Source organism: Rhipicephalus microplus, chromosome 2 (genome assembly GCF_043290135.1).
Source record: "Rhipicephalus microplus isolate Deutch F79 chromosome 2, USDA_Rmic, whole genome shotgun sequence".
In the NCBI taxonomy this organism is placed as follows: Eukaryota; Metazoa; Arthropoda; class Arachnida; order Ixodida; family Ixodidae; genus Rhipicephalus; species Rhipicephalus microplus.
The window spans coordinates 231,415,980-231,439,739 of NC_134701.1; the positions used below are offsets into that span (position 1 = coordinate 231,415,980).

General features: G+C 42.4%; 1 protein-coding gene across 9 annotated transcripts in view; it reads left to right on the forward strand.

The window, feature by feature from the left end:
- LOC119170293 (protein lap4) overlaps positions 1 to 23,760 on the forward strand; it is a 175,862-nt gene that overhangs the window by 124,262 nt on the left and 27,840 nt on the right. For 8 of the 9 annotated variants that reach the window (XM_037421419.2, XM_037421418.2, XM_037421422.2 and 5 more), the window contains 7 exons: positions 3,113 to 3,331; positions 12,009 to 12,311; positions 13,897 to 14,068; positions 18,150 to 18,276; positions 18,460 to 18,672; positions 20,478 to 20,653; positions 22,577 to 22,641. In XM_037421419.2, coding sequence (XP_037277316.2) covers positions 3,113 to 3,331; positions 12,009 to 12,311; positions 13,897 to 14,068; positions 18,150 to 18,276; positions 18,460 to 18,672; positions 20,478 to 20,653; positions 22,577 to 22,641 — 1,275 coding nt within the window. The remainder of the gene's footprint in view (positions 1 to 3,112; positions 3,332 to 12,008; positions 12,312 to 13,896; positions 14,069 to 18,149; positions 18,277 to 18,459; positions 18,673 to 20,477; positions 20,654 to 22,576; positions 22,642 to 23,760) is intronic. The other variant, XM_075877251.1, reaches the window with a different exon arrangement.

The window sequence follows — 23,760 nt, forward strand, 5'->3', positions numbered from 1 at the left end:
TTAAATGCGAAGCATTTCTTAGCGAACTTCGGCGACTTTGAGCGTATCTATCTATCTAGCTGCCTACGACTTTTAGCCCTCCTGGCCGTTTCGATAATGGTACCGATACCAAACTTTGTATGGCATAACATGACTGTATGAAGAACAAATTTGACTAGTCATGACATGAAAATCATTACATGTATGTCATGAATGTCATGATTTACATGCTATGGTCCTGAAGCTCTTGCAATGGTTTCATTAACATGACTTGTTGCAAAACTGGTATGGTATGACATAATTGCATGGCGAACACAAGCGACAGACTCTAACATGAAAATTATGACTTGCGTGTCATGTAACAAGATTACATGCCAAGCTCATGACGCGCTCGTGGCCGTTTCGCTAGCGTCACATATATCAAATTTGGTATTACGGTACGTGAATGGATGACGAAGGTATGTGACTGGTGCAAACATAATAATCATTAGTTGCTTGTCATGTAACAACATGACTACATGCCACGCTCATGATGCGCCGGCTGCCGTTTTGCTAGCTTCACTTATACCGAATTCGGTATTATGGGACATGAATGGATGACGAAGGTATGATACTAATACAAACGTGATAAACATGAGATGCATGTCATGTAACAACATGACTGCATACTACACTTATGATGCGCTCGTGGCCGTTTCGCTAGCTTCTCATGCACCAAACTCGGTATTATGCGAAGTGAACGGACGACATAGGTAAATGACACATCGAAACATGATAATCACGACATGCGTGTCATGTAACAACATGACTATATGCCACACTCATGATGCGGTTGCGGTCGTTTCGCAAGCTTTACATATGCCAAATGTTTTATTACGTGACGCCAGTGGATGACGAAGGTATGCGAGTAGTGTAAACATGATAATTGTGAGATGCGTGTCATGTGGGAACACGACTATATGCCACAGTCAAGGCGCCAATACATTTCGACGTGACGCGGTGCGCGTGCTCGCCGGCGTTCATTTTGTGGCGTCACGCCATGCATCAGTCCTGCCATATACTCGCAGGCGTGCACTGCGCAGCGGTGCTTTGACGCATGCGCGTTTCAGCGCGTCCGGCATCCCTCCGTCACAAATGTGGTCTGGGTAACTCATCGGCGCGAAATTTGCGCCGGTTGCCGTTGGGCCGCGCCGAAGGACGCTGGTCATATCGGTCGCGCCTGGCGTCAGACCATAGAGTGCTCGCGTTTTTCTAGCGTAGCGTTGCTATGCCCAGTGTGCGCGTGCGTCATTGCTACATTGGAGTATATTGGGCCCATCTTGATGCGTTCGCGACCGTTTCGCTAGCTTCCACATATACTAAATTTGGTATCACGTGACGTGGACAGATGACGAAGGTAAATGGCACATCCAAACATGATAATCATGACGCGGAAGTCATGTACGGCATCATTTACCTCCACCTCGTAACGTTGTGATGATTTTAAAGTGACATATGAAGCTTTCTTATTCGTGCTTTGCATATCATCGATTCCCACTGTATGTGGGATCTGCCAATTTTCATCTTTTAGGTCTGTGGAAACCTTTCCTGGTGGACATACAGCTGATATCCTGGTCTGGTTTGTGGAACGTGAAGTCACAAGCTTGAGAACGCAAAAGGGCGCGATGCAGCTGATTTCACCGTGCAAAATAACTTTCACTTGACGTCAACATTCATTATAACAGCAGTACATCACTACTTGCACTTCACAAGGCAACAAATTACAATGCACACAGCTCATTCGAGTGCAAGGCATTCTGCGCAACCTTGTGAAGTTGTTGTTCGTCACCATTATGTGATAGTGATGACACTGTCTCAAACACTTCTGACGGGAGGCTGTTGGCAACGCAGTTTCTGTTTGTTTTCGCGTGCAAGCAATTTTTGGACTCAATTTATCAGGAGAAGCGTGTTCGATTGGATTTTTAAAGTTGAGAATATATTCACTCGCACCTGCTACAAATAAGCAATGCTGTTCTGCCATTGGCGAGAATAATTTAATCTACTTTCCTTAGAAAAGAACAAGGTCGTGTCGGGGGCTTATTCAGGTAGTCTTTACATGTTTTTTTTGTGTGTTTGCAAGGCTGAGCGTCGCTGCCTGTATTCTTAGTTTTTCCAATTAACTTATACGTAACACTTAGCTTATACAACACTAAACACTTAACTTATACACTTAACTTAACGACACTTAACTTATATGACGGCTTTGCGTGGTCCCCTGAAAGTCATATAATGAGGGTATCACTGTATATAATTTTAGAGCAGTCCTTGAAAATTTTGCTTTCATCATTCAATTCTTTTAAAATCATTTACAAGAAGAATTGGAAATTAAGTTTGTACTTGCCATGGATGTTGCCTTGAATATGGGAATGCTAGACCACCCCCCCCCCACACACACACACATGCACACACACTGTAAAGTTTTAAATGTCAAATTAATATTTATCTTACCTGAGCAGCTAGAGGCAGTGAAAAGTGTTCTCTAAATTTGTTAGGCAGGATCTCTTAGTCTTTTACAGTTCTGCTACTTTTCGTTCAGTAAAGAACGAAATTGAGTGAATTCTGCCAAAGCCCATGGCATTAGGGAAAGCTGGTGTTGGTACTGTGAGGTGTCACGTCACTATCACTTTAGCTTTCTTTTGTACATCTCTTGGGCATTGCTAAGGCCAATGATAAAAAAGACAATTTAGCTTTTGCAGTACAGCCCATTATTTAGTACGTTCATCAGTACAGCAGCAGCTGTTTAAGCATTCCTTGTTGAGCGCGTGACATGACTAATCCTAGCTATGACATGGCAACAAACCTTAAATAAGCCAAGCAATGCTAGAGCTACCACATGTACATCTTAACATTAATGTTGCTTCCCTCTGTATTACTGTTGTTGCCACATGTATCACTTTATACTATTGTAGCTACAATATGTATTACTCTGGCTACCGTATGTACCATCTATTATTGCTGTATTAATATAGCAATTTTGTGTACCACATAACATCTTTTGAAAGACTTTCAAGAATCAACACTGTTCACTGCTGAATTGACGGTGGCACACATTTACGCCCTGGATACTGTGTGTCGGGTCGCTTTGGTTTGGCAGGGCAAGGCAGTGGCACTGCCCGCAGACAGCAAGTCAGTGGAGCAGCGCGTCATGGAAGTGGTTCGGGCCGCCGAGCAGCTTGTGAGTCCTGCCCTGGCGGCAGCTGCGGCATCGGTGACGCCACCAGCCACCTCCGTGCCTGCAAGCGAGCAGAAGACTACAACTGTCATCATGACCAAGAAGTCAGTCAGCCACCCGCCAGCATCAGCAGCAGCCACGGTAAGAAGCTCACACGATTTACTTTAAGGGATGCTAGTGCGAAACACTAAATCAGTTTGAGGCGATATAACTTATTAGAAATTTCTGCTGTCAACTTCATTGTTTTATATCAAATGTGTGAATGAAGGCCAAAATTTCAGTGGTAATGTCAATGCCTGCATGTCAGTGGGATGTCTGTGTTTAGTGTCAGGCCTTCTTGGAACACAGTGCAATTCATTTTTACTGATAAATAATTACGAGGGGCCCTAGGACACTCCATAAAAATTGAAGCTTGTTTGTATGGGTACTCCGAGAGTGCCATTGTTGCCTTTTTATGAATACCATTAAGTCCTTCGAGAGCAGTTGAAATGACTTGACATTGTACATGGCATTGTGATAAAAATGTTTGTCAAGCAAGCTCTAAAATTCAGTTGGGTCATATAGTCTGTGGCTCTACATTATGTTTGCAAGGCTGTTGCAGTTGAGCAGGGCTCTCTCGATGTATTTTATGACATGATCTCGGAAGATACCTCATTATTATTGCAGACTGAACAATAAAAAGGAGGCTCTAAGAACTGCACTTCTGGCCTAATATAGTGGATGCAGTTTTGTTGTCAATTAGTAGCACTAGCTACTATAGCCAACAATTTCTAGGTTACCCAAACAGCAGGGAAACTTTATCTTTACACTGAAACAGAAGTAGGCATATCTGCATTTGCTGAAATCCCCTTCTTGTAATATATCCAGCTAATGAACTCTTGCAGTAAGAGGATGGTTGATGAGCACGAAAAAACAAAAAAAAAAGTCATAGCAAAAGACTTCCAGAAACAGTACCGTGGAGTTTCCGTGCATCATGGATTTTGACATGGTCCGCATGGGCTTAGTTAGCAGAGGTGAGTCCGTCATGTAGTATGGTAGACTTGGGATAATTCAAACTCTGGTAATTCTTACTTTCAGGTAATTTAAACAAAATTCAATTTTTTAGTTGGCCCTCTATTCTTCCAGTCAATTTAAAAGCCTCTTAAATCAAACTCCATAATTCAGTTAATTCATACTTTGTGCACTTCTATAGAGAAAATATCTGCTGCTTTCTCACCACTATTTAAAAATTTGCGAGATTTATGTAATAATAAGTCTAAAAATAAAAAAACAGGCACCTCAGGCCTTCAAGAAAAAAGGCTGTGCTTATAAACAAATGTTTGAAACGAAACACATGCATGGTAAACCGTGATGCTTCTCAGCTGGTATAGAGAGCTTTGTACTGAAGGCACATATAGCAAAGAAGCAGTTGGCAATTCATGATTTCATTAAAAGGTCTGATCAGCAGTAAATAGCCATTAAACTTGTGACCTTACACCTCTGCTTTCTGTTCATTGCATGCAGTTAAGGTTCAAAAATGCTGAAAAAGATTTTAAATATAATAATATCAATGCTTAATCATAATGTGTGATGTCATATCACTCACAGTCATATATCTGAGAACTTCTGATAATTTAAACTTCTTGATAATTCAAACAAAATTCAGAGGTCCTTTTGAATTCGAATTAACGAGAGTCAACTGTATTCTGAAGGAGCCAGATACTACAGTTGGCAAGTTTTAGTAATATTTAGATATTGCACTGGCCCATATTTAAAATAATGTGTGTTAGATTAAAATGATGCTGTACTGATATACTAGTGCAAAGGTTTTTTTTATTTTACTGCATAAAAATTTCAAAATAATTAGAAACTTGGTCTTTACATAATACCATATTGGTGAGAACTAGTTTAGTAGTTTTATTTGGTGTTCCTGTAGGTGACTCTTGAAAATTTACTGGTTTATTTGGTAGGGTGTTGAATTCAGTGGTGTAAAATTTGTTAAATTGCTTTGAATATGGTTGTGAGGAGCAACACCGGCTTCTGTTACTATATGCATTACCCAATAAATGAGCAGTCTTTCTTAGACATTGGAATTGTGCGAAAGTCACCATGACAGTGAAGAAGACAAAAGAGCTCCGAGTTCTGTCTTTTTTCCTGTGGGGTTGTTTCTGCTAGAGCAATATTTTTTGTCAGCTTTCTAACAAATCAACTTAGTATTTTGAATCGTTAAATATTTTTGTTACTACTGGCATGTGAAAATACTGTAGTCTGACTTATGTGCATGCCAGCAAGCACTTTAGCAGCTATGTTTCGTGCATTTTTCTAGATTTAGTCACCTGCTCCGCTTTTTTCCCCCCTTGCTTGGCCTAGCATGAGATAATTTTTAAGATGAGACTAATTTCATCCACTTTTTTTTTGTAGAGATGCAAGTTTTTATTCTGTCAAGCAGCACCACGATACAGATTGTGTTAATGGCTGCATTAAAGACATGTTTTTGGGTTGCATTATCAGGAAATTGAATCCAATTCATCTGCATTGTATATTACTGTAACATGTTCTGTAGACCCATAAACGCCAACAACCTGCAGATGAACTTTCACGCCGGCCCAAGTCCAGATGATGTAAACTTTTTGCAGTTCCTAGGAGATAAATAATTTGCCACGAACACCTGAGTGAACATTTGAGCAATCGTTTAGTATTGGAATTAACTGAAAACTTTCCTTAAGGAACTTTTGGGCACTTCAGAAATAACTAGCTAATAAAAACAATACTTGGCATGTTTGACAAAGTCTGAAATTTGACACATTGTTACTAATCAGTGTGAAGATTTGGGCTTTTCACTCTTTGCGTTCTACTTTGATTGCTATGTTAAATAATGTGAAAGTTGATATATTAAATGAGCATTGCAACACTTTTTCAACATTGTCAGGATACCTAGCCTACTTGAAGTCAAGGTTACTGTATTTTATCTTAGAAAAATGTCGCAGGACACTTTTAGGGCTTCGATAAAGTTGGGGGTTGATAGTAATTCTAAACGTAGCTCACGCTATTTAGTTCGTGCTTATGTCACTTGTATCGTTTAGTACATGTGTTAGCATTCAAAAATCGCATGTGTGATGCTCTGTGTATACCTATACTCTAATAACGCTGTCTAGGTCCCAAATGTGAAAGTAAGGTTTAGCAATATTGGGTCTTGCTCTGCTTCAGCCGACCTTGCTTTGTGCTTGTAAAGTAAAGGCGCACAGCTGTACAGATGATTGCCTCGGTCCTAATCTGTGGTGCTGCCATTATTTGCATAAAACAAAAGGGAAGAAAAGAGACCATTGTGAGCTTTTCCTTTTTTTTTAATGAATGGGTCACTCTTACATTACAAAGGGCTCAGTTTGCTGAGGTATTTGCATACTGCTAACTTTCTTTACCTGTTGGTTTGGCTATTTAAAGGCTACGTGTCACAGAGGACGTTACGCTGTTTTTCAGTATTTAGCAGGCAATACTGTGAAAGCTAAAATGATGTGACGTATTGCTAGCACTTGTACAAAAAGTAATGTCGTTTCACAAATTAAGTATGAAAAATGATGTGTGACATTTTGTACAAAGGTAGGTTGTGACTCCGTGTATAGGCTCATCTGTACACGTCAATCCTTCATATATGAGAGTACCTAACATATATTACCTTACCTCAACTCGGTTTGTACACTTGGTCATCTTGTCCATTCTGCTTCATTATTGACATTATCGACTTGAAAATTCACATTCACAAGGATTCCAGAGCTTCCAGAAGGTTTTGTGCCAGAATGTGTGCTTTAACTAAGCACGAAAGTATTTCCTTAGAATTCTTGTAATGGCTTGAGCTTTGGAAGAACAGTTGTTTCTTAGCTCCTAGAATGTTCTTTCTTTATCCTCCTCAGTCCCAAGAATGCACCAATGAAAAAAAGCTTCTGGAAAACTGCATTTCTTGACTATCTGCCCTTAAAAACAAATGCAGAAAAATTATGAATTCAAAAAAAAAAAAACTGAACGGTTGTCTCAAAATTTGATGGTACGCATTTGCTTACTCCGGATCGTTTGAAGACTCCAAGATTGAGTGAAACAAAAATATCAGACCGACTTTCGCTATGATCTACAGGGTGTCCACAGTTAAAGGAATGTACTATAGGCATCATTCATACTATAACTAAGAAAGAAAAAAAGCTGTCACTTACCTTGAAGACGCAGCCGAGCGCTCGTGCAGTACTCGGTCATTTTTGTTTGCTTTTTTTTTTGTGTGAATATGACTAGACACACAGTGCCACTTCTCAGTGCTTCGTGCAGGCAACTCATCCTTACTGTGCAAAGACCGATTCGGGCATGCAGATATGGAATCGTGATAATCTGTAGCCTTTAAAACGGTACCCAACTGGGTACCCAGAAACCGAGGGGGTTATGGCTAATCCTTGTTGGTTGCTAATCGAAACATAAGGAAAAATGAACTGCTTTCTCTGACATTAGTCTAATGCTGCTCAGCAGTTAAATAAAAATTCCAACTGTGATGTTCGTTCAGGACACACATTGAGCAAACTTGTCTTCTTCTACATGCTCTTTTTTCTCTTTTATTCCACCTTCGTATCTACATCCCTCCCGTCCGTCCCCTTTCCCAAATCTGTTTTGTATCACCTCTCCAACACTTTTTACTTGTTTTATTGATCTGCAACTTAATCTTGTTTTGTACAGTGATCGCATCCTTTTGCTGCTTCGCTTGTGCCCCGAACTGCTTGTTTAGTTTTTGTCTGGTTGTTTTTTTTTGTTTTTTCCCTCGTGTCTGCAAGTGACGTGGCTTTAAGCAACACCGGACTATTATCAAATAGACTGCCGCTACGACGAGAGCACACCCAAAATGCACGTCGCCAAGTGTTGGCGATCTGCTACAGTCTCCTCCGTATCACATGGAAGAAATATCTTTCTTGCTTGAGTGCACAAACTATTTTTGTGTGTGTGTTTCCGTGTGTATGTCCAATTTAGTTGCGTCCGGTGCCATAGCAACAACCTCAGTGCCTTTGCAAAGTGAAAGCTTTGCCTGATGAGGGCGTAGCTTATTTAAAAGCTTAACTGTACATATCACTTTTTGTAGCCCTTTCTTTAATTGTTTCCTGGTGCATCTGGTTAAGAGGTAGCTTTATGACTGAGCTTCATTTCTTATTGTGTGTGTGAAATGCAGAAGCGCTGCCATCTGGGAATCGCTGGACCGATTCAAACGAACCAACTCAACTGGGCTCCCAATGGGTTTATGTATATACTTGAGCAAGTGCCATCCTGGAAACCACATGTTACATAAGGGTACTTACTTGAAAGGTGGCCCCACAAAAATTTGCAAATATCTCTGGGCACTCGTTGTCCAACCACAGCCTGTCAAGCATCTACCGCTGCTTTAGAGGCAGAATACTTTCTAGTAAGATAGGGATGAGCGCGTTATGACTTGGCAATTAGCGGAATGAAGCTTCAAATCTCTGGAGAGGACACCCACTTTATTGGAAGTAGGACCAGATATCGAAAAGATAAGGTCAGTTTTTTTCCCACCAATAGAGTGCTATAAACTGGGTGGCACTCAGAGTTATTGTTTTAAATGTGCTAGTTTTTGCAAGTTTCTCCTCTGCATAACAAACGGATATTGCATTCCATGCAAGCTGTTTCTATTTAGGATGGTATGTTTGATACGGACAAAGTTAGTGATTGAAGGTACTCATATTTGTCCTCTTTAAACAGAGTACAGTTAAAACAACAGTTGTACCATGAGCTCTTTTTATATTTCCAGTTTTTTTTTTTAAGGTTCGTAATGGATTTTTGTTCACTAGTGCATATTCTGTCGTGGTTGGTAGAAACGAGCCTTCTCTCGTAAATGAAAAGGATTTCACTCAGTAATAGCCCAAGAATAGTGCTGCTGCATTTCACACATATTTGATCAGAGAACTGGCATTTGATGTGTGATCTCAAGCGTCCCTTTAATGCACAGTTGCTCCTCTTGTTATTCCTTAGGGCTAAAATTCATGGCACTCAGATATGCAATGACAGTCCCTGTACACTTTAGCTGAGGGCAGCTTTATGTGTAGCCGGCAGGTGAAAACAGCAACGAAAATGTTTCGCTATTCAAATCAGTACTGTTGCATATAAGAAGAGAGTTGTACATTCAGAGTGACGTTAGTCTCTGAAGACGTCTGCTAAGCTATAATACCAAGCGCAGTATTCTGTGTTGAACTGCGATATGTTGTTCCCAGTGTTTTACTAACTGTAAATGGTATATAATATATATAGTACATATGTAATATCTTGTTGCTTCATTCTTAGTTGTATGTTCCAGAATTTTCGGACCCAAGTATATCTGTGGGTAGTTTCTCGACGTAACGTTTTAAAAAATCGTGTACCTGAGCAATTGTGCTGTTTATTCATGAACTGCCTATTCTGGAATTGTCTTTACACAGCTTATAGAGGAGGCTCTCGTTTTGGAAGTGCCGATTTTGAGACCCTTTGGTGTGACCTTTAGCTTTGGACAATGCAGCTTTCGTGTTTGGCTCCCTTGTTTTGTTTAACCTCTCTATGATGGCATGCTTCAACATGGCAAAGCTTTACAGCTTTACAAACGGCGTGGGAATAGCTCTGAAATGAGAAGGTGTGCGTCCGAATGATCAAGAAGACGCATTGTCTCGATTATCTCCGTGCACAGTACGTTTAGAATGGCAACGACGACCGGGACGGAATTTCGCTCATGTACGTGGCGCTGGGGCGCAGCTTTTACGGCTAACCCTCGTTTCATGCAGAGAAACCTTTCTGTTGCGGCTGCCACTGTTGTGGTGCTGTTTCCATCCCGTCACCTGCTCTCGCCCGTTTCGGTGTTTGTGTTGTTGTTGTGCATTCTTGAGGGTTCTGTATTGTGCCTAACTCATTCCGAGAACTTTTTGAGGAGGAATTTCTTGCAATGCATGCTTCTATGGGCTCCGTCTGAGCTAGCGTGGCACCCCGTGTTGTTTGTGCGTGCTGAGCGGGAAGCTTGCGTACTCTTATTTTGTTATGCCCTCAAGATGTTGCAGTATATATGAAAGATAAATGGATCTTATTTGCACGCACAATTCCATTTATTGTGAAACACCATGCCTTGTGGTATCAGGGTTCTGTGGAAATAAATGTACTTGCAACACTTTTTTTCATGCAAACCCAGTTTGGCTTTGTTAGAAGTCTGCAACAAGAGCACTTTTGCAGCAGGCTGTATTGAGCGTTTTTTTTTTTTTTATGTAAGTAAGGAATAGATGCTCGAGAAAAGGGACTGCTGTCAGACCTTATGGGAGGTTGATCAACAAAAATGCTCATTGAAAATTATGCATCATTTATTATTGCATCTAAACTGAGTGGTTTTCAATGGCATATCTTAGCTTTTAAAGTTATTTTAGTTATGTACAAGGATCAAGGGAAATTCTTTTCTCTCTATGTTGTTTACCATAACACAGGTTAAATGTTGCAAAGTTGAAGGGGCCCACTCTATGCACAACTGGTGCTGAAAGTTAGCTCGACTTCCAGCCGCACTCAGTCGCACTGTGCACGATCAACGTCCCCATCCCGTAGCTCGAGTCATCGCAGCTATGATGGGTTCAAGTGAGTAAGGCAACAGGCTAGGACAACAACAATGCTTTATTGCTACGTTAGCAATAAGACGTAAATGTCATGTAGAGGGATAGTCTGCTTTATGTGGAAAACAAAGGGTAGGGCCTACTCCTTTTGTTGATGGCTGGCTCGCGGTGTCCTTGAGGTGAAGAGTCTGTGGCCGGCCCCGCCGTGGTGGTTTAGTGGCTAAGGTACTTGACTACTGACCCGCAGGTTGCGGGATCGAATCCCGGCTGCGGTGGCTGCATTTCCGATGGAGGTGGAAATGTTGTAGGCCCGTGTGCTCAGATTTAGGTGCACGTTAAAGAACCCCGGGCGGTCGAAATTTCCGGAGCCCTCCATTAATGGTGTCTCTCATAATTATATGGTGGTTTTGGGACTTTAAACCCCACATATCAATCAAAAGTCGGTGGCCGCTGGTACAAGAGAGACTGTTTCTCTGTCTGCTCATCTGTTTTCTTCACCTGTCGTTTCACTCGATGGAAAAAAGTACCTTTTCCCACGATCAGGGAAAGCGGGAAATAGCGCATGCTAGCTGCGTAGTTGAAAGTATCCACAGAAAAGAGCATGTAATGTCTCTAACCGAAGGACTGTCTTGTCCACGTTGCTTGACTGTGGTCGTGCCACTGTTAAGGAAAGGAAAAAGGGTGCGCTTGCTCTCCCGCAAAGTTTGCTTCTGTGTGGTCTCTTTATCTTTCCAAGCATACTTTAAAAAATGCTGCTATAATTCACTCTTACAAGTGAGAAAAGTATTTTAGGCCAAGGGAATCGGTAGGTACTGTTGCAAGTGCAACTATCCTTGGAACACTTTATGCATCACATATTTCATATTTTGAACACTGCTGTTTGTGCTTTTGGAGCATGCTCACGTTGCATGCATAATGTTTTTCCTTCACCCTGCTGTGCATTTTCTTTGCTTGCTGGCTCTCTTCAATTTATGTAGTCTAATCTTTTATGTTCTTCTACTGCCTGCACATTGTTGCACTCATGTTCCCTCTGTCCCTCTCTTTCTATCTACTGTTTTTTTGTTTTGGGGTGGAGTACTTATTGAAAGCACACACACAAACACACACACCAAGCATCCTTTTTTAATTTTTTGTTCTTTTTCTAACCCTGTTTTACACCCTTCCCGTTGCCTTCCTCCTTGGTTACCCCACGTTTGTGCCCTCTTTTTCTTTCTTACCTCTTGCGGCGGTGGCGATTGCAAGGACAGCTCGTCAGAAGTGACCGGCCCCAGGTATCACCTCCTCCCCCATCCGCATCAACCTCCTCTGCCCCATCAACCCTCCGGCACTGTGTTTCCCCCCCTCCTCACTCTGGTGATGATGTCTTCCTCCCCCCTTCCCAACCTCGGGACGATCACACTGGTGGTGGTGGTGTCGGCAGCCCCGTGGAAAATGGTGGGACGCTTCCTCCTCCTAGCATCACTTCTCTCCCAACGGAGCCCTCTCGGCCCAGCAAACCTTCCAAACTTAGCCTGGGTCCTAAGCCTGTTCCCCCTCCCAAGCCAAAAAAGGTAGGCAGACACACTTCCTCAACTCTTTCTCTCACTATTTTCAGTGCGACCAACCTCCCCTTTTTTTTTTCTCATCTCTTAACCTTTAGTTCTTGTTCTTCTGTGAATGTGTCTGTGTTCACTCTTCTTTCTCAGTGCAATGCAGATCTTCCTTTTGGGTAATTTCATGGTGCCTCGCTGTGGCACTCTGCTCTTTTCACTTACCTTAGATGTTGCCTCAAAAGAGTCGGACGCTTAGTCTGGCAGCATGCGCTATAGAATAAAGGTGTTATGTTTGTTGTTCACAGAGGCAGTTCTGTTGCACTGTGATCTTTCAGGCTCTCAATTTAGTTTCTTTACATCTAAAGCTCTGGCTAATTAAAAGTGAGAATCGCTGCCCATATTCACAAGTTACAGTGGCGACATTTCGAGAGTGTGGAGTGAAGAGTTCGAAATGCAACAATACTTGTGTATACTTAGATTTAGGCTGACATTATGGAATCCTAGGTGGTCACGGTTAATCCATAGTTTCCTGCTATAGCCTGAATCATAATGATAATGTGGTTTTGTCATATGAAGCTGCAGAACTTTAGTTAGCCTATGTTCATGTTATCAGCTTTGATACTTGGCTTATCTGTAAAAGAAAAATCTAGCCAAACCTTTGATGAGGAACTGGTTATCAAAAGGCCTTGACGGTGAAGTTTTGTTGTTGACTTATGCGCTACGCATTGATCAGTATGCATCACACAACAGGCTGGAAAACTTTTCGTGTAATCATTGTGGTATGAAATTCATATTTGAATTTTCAAATGTTAGTTCAACTGTATAGTCATGTGGCCACTAATAGCAGCACCGAAACTTGCACAAACCGATCTCTTAGCTAAGAGAAGCCTGTCTCAAAGGGATTGCAAAAACTCTAAAACCTAATGGCTGCCATGCAGTATTCTGTTATTTTTGTGCGCGCTTATCTCAGCAGCTTACCGCTCTTGTTTTATTGTGCGAGTGGTCGAATTTTGGGCTCAGTTTAAAAGTAGGCACCAACACAACAGCACCCTTTTTATTCTGTTGTCCTTCAGACTGGGAGAAATACTGTGGTTACTCGAATGTAACAAAAGTTTTTATCCTGATTTTTACTACCTACAGTGAACCCTCGCGTTACAATAAATACCAAAATTCAAGTCTTCTAGAAAGTGAAATGACAAACACAATTGTTTTGTTTTTGTTTTATTTTTTTCATCATGGACTCAATGAAAAGTCGCCCGTTACGTTACAATCGGGGCCGCGTTACGCTCTAGTAAATATGGTATGTCCGATGTGGTTCTTTTCTCTCATTTGCAATGATAAGCTGGTACTAGTTGGACGGCTGTGTTCTGGCTCCTTTAATGATGGCGACCGACTAATGACAAGGATCAATGACAGGCACTCATGAATGAAAAACTGTGAAAGTGGAACCTCGACAAAACTTGTGTAACTGTGGAGGAAAACTTTATGATATTTAGTGGTACCGCGAGCTTTCCTCGCATCCTGATTTTATTGGTGCCAGACTTCTCGCTGACACGTGCCTGTGCTGGCCTTGGCTTTTTGTTTCTGCCTTCTGGCCCCACAGCTCCAGGGCTTGGTGACGGAGCCTGAGTCGCTGACGTTCATTGAGAAGAAGCACCACTTTGAAAGCATGCAGCAGCAACAGGGCTCGCTTCACGGTACCCAGGCAACGGAAACAAAGCGCTTCAGCTTCTTGTCTGAAAACGAACTGCAGAAACTGCGAGAGGAGCAGGAGAGTGAGTCCTTGGTTTCTTCGTTTACTGCTCCTTTGACACATCCTCAATCTTGTAGCCCTCCCTCTTTTTCTAGCCTATTACAGCAATGATGGGGGCATGGCAGCATGCAAACTAATCAAAATTGAACGTATAGTGGAGTAAACTGACCAAAAAAATGTTGAAATAGAGAGCCAAGCTCTCTTTGAGTTGTCGCTAGAAAATACAGCTATTATATCTAGTGGTGTAGCCAGAAATTTTTGGGGGGGGAGGTTGAACATCCCTTGCATGTATGTTTGTGAGTGTACATATGTATGCCTATGTATCATTCCCCTAATCCACTCTGCTTTCTTTTTGTCTCTTAAGGTTACACCTACCATTTTTCTTTCCATTGCTCGCTGCGTCGTCCTCAATTTAAGCTGAACCCTCTTTGTAAGTGTCCAGGTTTCTGCTCCGTAGCTAAGTACCGGCAAGATACAGCTGTTATATGCCTTCCTCATGAGGGATAGGCGCAATCCACCTGTCATATTTTGAGTGCTTGCCGAATGTGCTCCACCCCATTCTTATTCTTCTAGTTACTTCAATCTCGTGGTTCGGCTCTGCGGTTATTACCTGCCCTAAGTAGACATAGTCTTTTACAACTTGAAGTGCACTATTACCTATCTCGAAGCGCTGCTCTTTTCCGAGGTTGTTGTACATTACTTTAGTTTTCTGCAGATTAATTTTAAGACCCACCTTTCTGCTTTCCTTGTCTAACTCCGTAATCATGAGCTGCAATTTGTCCCCTGAGTTATTCAGCAATGCAATGTCAGCGGGGGTTAAGGATATCATAGTTGAAATAAAGAAGAGGAAATGGACATGGGCCGGGCATGTAGCGCGTAGACAGGATAACCACTGGTCATTAAGGGTAACAAACTGGATTCCCAGAGAAGGGAAGCGGGTTAGGGGGAGACAGAAGGTTAGGTGGGCAGATGAGATTAAGAAGTTTGCGGGTATAAATTGGCAGCAGCAAGCACAGGACCGGGTTAACTGGCGGAACATGGGAGAAGCCTTTGTCCTGCAGTGGACGTAGTCAGGCTGATGATGATGATGATGATGTATTATTCCGCATTTGTTTTTTCGACCAGCAAGCAGCAGTCATCAACTAAGAGCAAAATGGTTGCTTTTTGACCAGCGTGACAATTTGTGACATTTCGGGACCAACTTTGTCACACAACTGCAGCGAGTCTCTTGTGTGAATGAGTTTTATAGAAGCGCCGACACAAAAATTCTACGTATTGTTGTTTTCTTTTGCAATAAGTGATTAACAACCCATTAGTATGAGGTAACCTTTAGCAGCGTGTTGTGTGTAGCACAATTAATGGAGCTGATGCAGATCACAGAGCCAGTTCCCAACCCGTCATCTAACGAAGCTGATCGATTCCGCAAAGGCGAACGCGGGATACCTGCGCACCGGAAATAAAGGAGACTTCTTCGTTCACACGGCTCACGAGAGGAGCCGTCAAGGTTGCCCCCGTTTGGGACTAGAAGTGGAAAGCTTACTCGGAAGAGCATCTGGCAAGGAGCAGGCCAGGCGCCGCCGTCTGAGTTTAAGTCATTGTTGGCATGCACGTGTGCTAAGAATGCAACGGGGACGCGACCACTGCGCTGACCATGGTTGCGGCACGGAGACGAGTATATTCTCCCCCACTATACGTCATTACCGAGCGTTGTTAGGATGGCGGGGCGCCTCAATGTAGCATGCACACTTGGTAAGCGCACAGAGCCCAATGGTGTACTCACCTCTCTTAAAGAGGCTTCTACGAAGCAACATTTAATGAGAGAGCTGACGGGGCTCGAGCGTGAGAATGGCTACCGACGGAGGTCGGCCTCGTATGAGAGAGAGTGCGACCCACGGAGAACCTATCCCCTCTCGTGTTGGACTTTATAACACGATATTTACCAATGCAGTGCCTGTTATGAAAGTGTTTTCACAATTGGTTGTGGCGATGCGAGCCCACACGGGTGATTGGCTTCTGTCGAAACCCTTCGTTCAACCGAGGTTTGAAAAGAGGATGCTTGAATGTGAAATGAGGAGAGCGGAGGTTCGGGCTTGGACTCGGGCAGATGCCTGAGGCTGCAATAAAGCGTCTCTTCACCAGACTACGGCTTTTCCTTCGCGCTGCCACCGTGCACTCGAGTGATCGAGGGGACTCATTCCGAACCTCAAAAATCTTTTCTCCTTAGCAAGTGTAGAAGCTAGTTGAGGAGGAGGAAATTAACTTCATTCATCATGGTTTGAAACCTTGTTTTCTCAAGCATGGGATGGTTAGTTATTTGGAGCGCCCAGTTGCTTATAGAGCCCAGTCACAGTTTCGTTTTCAAGGAGCACCAACAGAGATGGGACCTCAAGTGGCTTTTTTTTTTGTAAACATAGCTGGTGGTTTGAGCACACAATCGCATTCATGTGAGCACTGCTTTGGCAATTTCTTTCAATGAAGGCTTACAAGGTGCTTCTATAATTCCCCAGGGATGTTGTAAAATATACGTGACTCCCAAAAATGCTCTGCCTAGGCAGTGACTTCAGTCTTTGTACTCTCGGGCAAAACCATGAAGGAAGCACCCCCCCTTTCCGTTGGGAGTTTTTGAACAACATACGCAAAGCTGTGCTTTAGCGTCTGTCACCACAGTTCATGTGTCGTGCATCATCCTCGTGCAGTCCCCCATTAAGTGGCAGAAATAGCGGGCGACCGCAAGGACCGTTACTTTTACGTGCACGGCTCTAATACCCCTGTCACACGGGCACCCGCGAAGACCGTTTAACTCCCTCGTCCTTACGACAACGAAGATGCGGTCTGTGTCACACGGCCACCCTTACCCAAACGAAGGTAAACGGAGCGTTTCGCAAAGGACGTTCAACGATTTCCCTTCGCAGCGAAACGAGGTACTCTCGTCCCCAGCAGTCTAGAGGTCAGAGAAAAATTTCGAGCACTAAGTGGCCGCAGTGAAAGAATAATACATTTTGGCAATCTTAAACGTTCTTTCGTTGTAGTACTCATTCACAACGCGTGTTTGTTTACATATATTTACGCCCGCCAAAGTTCACTTACTGTCAACAACGATGCTCTACACTCCGTGCCTCGCACGTGGTGCCTCGCGAGTCGGGCCGGCCGGCGCCATTGAAAAATATTTTGTCCATGCGTGTGGTTGTGGTCATCGCTGTGTCACTCATGGCGGAAGAACACAAAATGTGCGCTCACGAGGCAAGGAAGCACAAGAACTTTCGTACACAAACATGAACACAGGCAACAAAACAACTAAAAGCACAATGTGGCCAGCGTCACTAGCAGCATCGCTACATTTAGCGAATTCGTTTTTATTTGAAAATATTTTTGTGGTTTGTTAGCCTCTTACCTCCCTAATAGTGTTTTTTTTTTGTAAAAACCCCAGAACGAAGATTCACAAAAAAATAATAGAGATGAAATTAGAATACTTTTCCGAAAATCAAACAGCGCCTGCTGAGCCCCCTCGTGCCAACTGTTACAACCTTTTCATTGCCGTGTGACACTGCCACAACTCCTTCTCTTTCGAACCACCTAGGGGAGATATACGCTGACGGTGTTCAACGGAGTTTAGTGGTGGCCGTGTGGGGGGGGGGGGGGGTATAAAGCTCTCTAGAAACGGTTTACTAGAAGATAACCCTCGCAAGGATCATGACTGCCTACACAAACTCTTGATGCAATTGGCTGGTGGTTGGCTACATTAAAACCAAGTTAGTGGCAGTGTCGTTATGTGAGACGTTTCACGTGCCATTTAGCATTCATTTTAAATATGTTCAAGGCAATATTAGTTGTTCATATCTTGAATATGATTCACGTGTCCACACAAATATGTTCCACAATTTATCTCTGCTTTAAAATTTTGTGTCAGTACTCTTTTAGCTTGTTACTTCACTTCCTATATTATTAAAAAAATATTATGTGCATTCACTTAGGCTATTTTATATGAATGCCCCTGGATTTAAACCTTGCAGTGCAAGAACGTGATGTGCTCAAGATTCACACTTCAACCTGCCACATTGACGTTTTTTTCCCTTTCTTTATTCCTCCTTCTCTCGACCTTGTAGGCAAGCACGATGGCAGGTGGTCACGCCAAGAGGGAAGCTGTGAGGAGGAGGAGATTGATGAGGAAGAAGAGGAAGCTGATGACGATGTAGACATGCCTCCTGTTGCTGCACAACACATGGCTGCAACGTAAGGAGAACTGTTGTCTTTATGAAGGGTTCTTAGTTGTAGTGTGCTTATGTAAGGGGGTAGCCAACTCGCACAACTCCAAAGTTCTATTGCGTCTTATTTGCTTGTCAGTATTGTGAGGGGAGCTGAATGTTGCATCTTTGTCATGGCGTGTCTGCATTCGTCGTTGCATTTGACCTGCAGTGAAGTTGACAGCCCGATGTCAGTGGAGACGGAGCCTGTGCGGCAAGTGCCCATCCCAGCTGTGCGCACCCTAAAAGCAGAACGGCGTCTTCAGGAGCGCCAGCTGCAGCAGTTTGGCGAAGAAACGAATGAAGGCACACGTCACCTGGGCCTCACTGACGCTGAGCAGAGGGCACTTGAGGCTGAAAAGAGGGCGGCATGGCGACAAGCTAGGTACACCTCCAGAAATTTTTCTATGGGAAACCAGGCTGAGGCATGCTGCGACACCATTGTCCAGTGCTCTGGGCACTGTACTTCTATTTTGCAGAGATCTAATTAATTGCACAGACATAAGTAGCATTCTATGAAAGTGAAGACGTCTTATGGCCATGTGTGATGCTGAGAAAATGCTTTTTTTTTAGCAAGATGACAATAGCTGCATCAAGTAGGACATCTAATGCATGGACAAAGCAGCGGGAGCACACCAGGAAGTAGTGAAATGAGACAGATGCGTCTTTCATTTTTGTGTGTTCTGTCTGCCAAGTGCACTTGCTACAAAACTGCACAAAATATTCTCATTTCTTAATCAACATTTATGACAGAAAAAAAAAGTGAAGGATTCTCGAGTCGAGGCAAAAAGTGGTCTGAAAGAATCTCGTGTTTTCTCGTTTTTTAATTGAGACTTCACACAGTACAATTAAGCTTCGGTGATACAAACCCAACTGATAGGAATTTTGACCCGATATGAATTTAGAAAATTTTCCCAACTGCATTTTATTGCGTCCAAAGGGCCAAAATTTAGCTGTTTCGAACACTTTTTACCATCGCAGTGGGATATGCAAACTTGGTTGCTGAAACAGTCATACTACAGCCAACGGAAGCGTGCTCTGGAAACTTCAAAAGTGCTCATGCAATGTGCACCAAGTCATAGTCATGCTGCTTGTCACAACAGTTGCAGGCAAAATGGTGGAAGGCACAATCATGGATATCAATGATACAGTTTCGAAGGCATGTGGTCCCACACGGGTTTAAAACTGAATGACCATTTGCTGCAACCACTGCCCACGAAACAGTGGTCGCTAGCGGCACGATCATCACTAGCAGTTACTTACCTCTAAGATATGCAGTACACTCCAGTAGATTAAAGGTAATGAAGTCACAAAAAAGGTACTAAGTGTTGCAGTGTTCCTGTCATTTACTTGTATAACTACGGTGGAGTGGTGCTTAGTATTCTGTTGGTCTCAAGCAAAGCTATGACGCCCTCGTGGCAGCCAGCTGCACCATCCCGAATCAATTCATTCGTGTGTGTCAAAAAGACATTTAGGGGTTTTGTCAACTGAATTTGCTAGTTTTTTGGTGATGTGAAATTTTGGGTGATATGAATGTTTTCGCTCCTTCTTGAGAGTCATATAATCAAAATTCTATTGTACAGGGTATTATATAGGCACCAATGTTATGAAATGTTGAAATTCACATCAAGGATTTCATTACATTGAAATAATCCTGCAGCGCTTTTTGAACATAGCCGGAAAACTTGGCCGATATATGTAGTTGAGGCCCTTGTGAACATGTGAGCCAAATATTATTGCAGTGCACGTAGTAGAGAACATGAAATTTCGTGTTCAAAAGAGCCAAAGATCACTTGCTCGATCCTTTGCCATATCATTTCCACGTGCACACCCAATGTATTAATCACTGTCTCATTATTATGTTTTTATCCTTCTATTTTTGTGTAAATTTCAAAGCAAGTAAAATTTTTCTCAACCCAATGCATTGCTTCTTATCTTGTTTCTCAATTATTGTATTTTCTTATTCTTAACCGCACTTGATCTTCATTTGCTATAATTTACGTGAAAATTTTTCTAATTGCTTTTATTGAACTATATACAAGATGTTGCACCTGGAGCTGTTTCACAATTTATTGTTGCAGAGTGACACTGATATAGAGGATGTAGGCACAAATAAATCATTTTTAAACCTGATTTTGTCTATCAATGAGATCGTGAGGAGATCAGAAGAAATATAATTGGTTCTTCCAGAATGAAGTCACTAGAAGAAGATGCGGTCCAGGCTCAGGCCATGCTGGCCCACATGACAGAGGGTGTAGAGGCCAGACCTGTGTCTCCCTTATTTAAGGCTGTCGACATCAACATTGACGATGCTGCCGAGAAGCAAACACCAAGGGAGCAGACGACGAGGGATGCCTATGACGATGGTGAGCATGATTATGGCGTCAGAAGTGTTGTAGTATTGCGACCCTCCATCACTCGAAGCTCCCTATGATGTTTCCGGCCATCACTTTCACGGCTCGTGGCTTTTTTTTTTTTTTTTCATAGTAAAGGGTACAAATAACATCATCTGCTAGAGAACTTCTGAAAAAAATTAATGTTGCATGCATACTTTACTGCATATACCGTAAAATCATACTGGATATTGAGGGGGTGCCCTTGTTCAGTTGCAGATCCAAATTCAAGTTGACAGTGGAGGAGCTTCCAAGAAAAAGTGGCACCTGTGCTTCTATTGAGCTTCTTTCTCAAATACGCACGCGTTCGCTGTTTTTACTGAAATAGAAGGAATGCTTTGATAAAATTCCACGTGCTATGTTAAGGAGAGAAATCGTTTTTCAAATGTTTCCACCATTTCTTACAATTCAGAAGGAAATGCTGAAGCAACACACTCTTAAAAATACCATGAAATTGGGCACATGTCTAAAGACTTTTAGAGCTTGGGTTTTCAGGGGCCTCTGTAAGATTGTGTAGGGGAAAGCAGGTTCATAAAAACAAAAACAAAAAACAGCTGGAGAGGAAGAAAACGAGGTGCTTTTTGGTCGTTGGCACATATTTCAAGTCTCCCAAAAAAGGAAGGGGGTGCTTTCTTGGAATTTTGCTGTATTAATTGCAGTAGACTCAGTAAATGGAAATCTGGTAAACGGAACTATTGCTGCTTTTATTCTGCACCCATGTTCACCTCTCAGTAAACCGAACTCCGGTTAAATGGAACACGTTTTCCTGGTCCCTTCAGGTTCCGTTTACTGAGAGTCTATTGTACTTAAGTAGCGTGGGTTTTATATGTTGCCAAGCTTCATTCATTACAGTCCCATTCAGCTATTACGTTGTGAATAACTGATCTTGTGACAGAGAAAAGATTACGCAAGCTTTTTCGCATTCTTTAAAACTATTATGCAATTTTTCAAAATGTCCTTTAAAGGGACACTAAAGTCAACTATTAAGTCGACATTGATTGTTGAAATGGTGGTCCAGAAACCTCGTGGTGTTACTTTTGTGCCAAGGAAGGGCCTATTTTAAAATAAAATCACGTTTTAGTGCTCCACATCGGGTTAGCGCACTTCAAATTACCCGCCTCAAGAAGCGGACTGACCAGACCGTCTCACGTCACTGCTGCCATGCACAACGTTGCCCGGCTTTACAGCACTAGTAGCAGCAAACTGAAAGCAGCAGGAGCCACCGCAGCAACAACTGCCATTGATCATTTTCTCGCCATTGGCTTCGAGATTGCAGACACTTTTGTTTCAACTCTGCCCCGCTAGATGTCACCGCCTGTCCCCTGTAACAACACGAAAATTGAATTTTTGAACCACTCGTGTCATTCTCCATAGCAACGTCTGGCGATTCTGTTTTCCATAAATCAAACAGAAACGAACTAGCAGTATTTTATTGCATCTCCTTATGCACGAAATGTTCTTTATATTTAGTGCAGTTAGATCGATTACTAGTGATTAATTGTAGGCGGTCCATCTGATGTCATCGCGATCATTTTTAAAATGCTTTACTGCGACGCTTCTGTTTTGTGTATTTACCTTAATTTCTCGGCAAGTTGGGCACTGTTGTTGATAGTATTGTCGTTTTAGATGTTGTCATACATTGAGCTTTCACTCTGACGTAAATTGTTGTTTGACTTTAGTGTCCCTTCAAGAGGTCGCTTTTACGCAAGTTTTTGAACAGGCTGACTGTTTAGCGCTACCTCTCTTCTGTCACTTCACATAGCAGAGTATATCGCAGTAGTGGCATTGACTTACATGGCACCTTATTACCTCTGAGTGTAACTTCAAATTTCTGCCCGTTTAAGTTTCATCCAGCAGATTAGAGGAAATTCTTGGCTTCTTCTATTGTGTTCGCAGAAAATAGGAACAACCTGGAGCATGCAGAACTTGATTCTGACAGGGAGCAGAGCTTGGGGCAAAAGGTAAGCTATGTGAAGCTGGCTCTTTTAATTTAGCTTCAGAACGAGGAAACGTACCACTAGAGCATGGGTTCTCAAACTGGGCTACGCAAAGCCAGAGTTTTTGTGATGGACATCGTAGAGCTCTGCAAGCAGCCAAAGCGAATGCAACCCTCTCCCATTCCAACTGATTGATTTATATATACAGAAACGAAATGCAGGGCAGACCGCTCATAACTTAAGTCGCCGGAGACGCAAATATCCGAACTAGTATAACTAAAACAGCGATTTTGCAAAGGCCGCACTTGCACAAAACATCTTGAGCATGCAGCCTCGCGCATCCGAGAATGGAAGGCATTGATGCTTAATACCGGTTAAATTTCTGAATGTTAAAAATAACTTAACGTCCAGAGACAGGTGTTGCCAGTGAAATAAACGGGTTGGGGGGGGGGGGGGGGTGACAAAAGAGAGCACCATCGCAGAAATTCGTCGACTACTTCCGAGACCGCCTCGATTATGCACATTACACAGAAAGGATGTCCAATTGCGTCTGTCATTTGAAACGCTGAAAGACGTCAATCATACGATTCGGTTCCACTGGTGCACACCCGATTTCAAGACATCAAGACATAGCAACCTAATCTCAAAACATTAGGCTCGTGCAACTAGTGAATTTGAGGTTTGAAGCGGATAGTGATTTTGGCCAAATAAATTTTGGATCAAATTTGAATAGCATATATAACACATATTATAAAGAAAAATGAGCATATTTGTCATGACCAAACAAACCTCCATAATATTTTTAAAGAATTGAGACAAGGCCTGTGCAAATACAATTTTTTTGCATCAATGAAAGCGGCAACAACTTTGAATAGTAGCAGCATTCGACTTTCGCTAGAATGCAAGTGATAGTCTGTAAAATATCTTACTTTTTAAATTTTGCTATTCTTAGAGCATATAAATAGGTATACCAAGCTTTTAAACTTAGAAAATGAATCGATGTGAAGGTAATATCCTCATTTAACTTTAAAGTGGGCAGTGCGGTTATCCCCTCGATACATGTTTTTACCGTTTAACACTGCTCTACTGCAGTGAAACCATCTTTACAGGGTGACACATGCGAACTAATATGTATTTATTCGT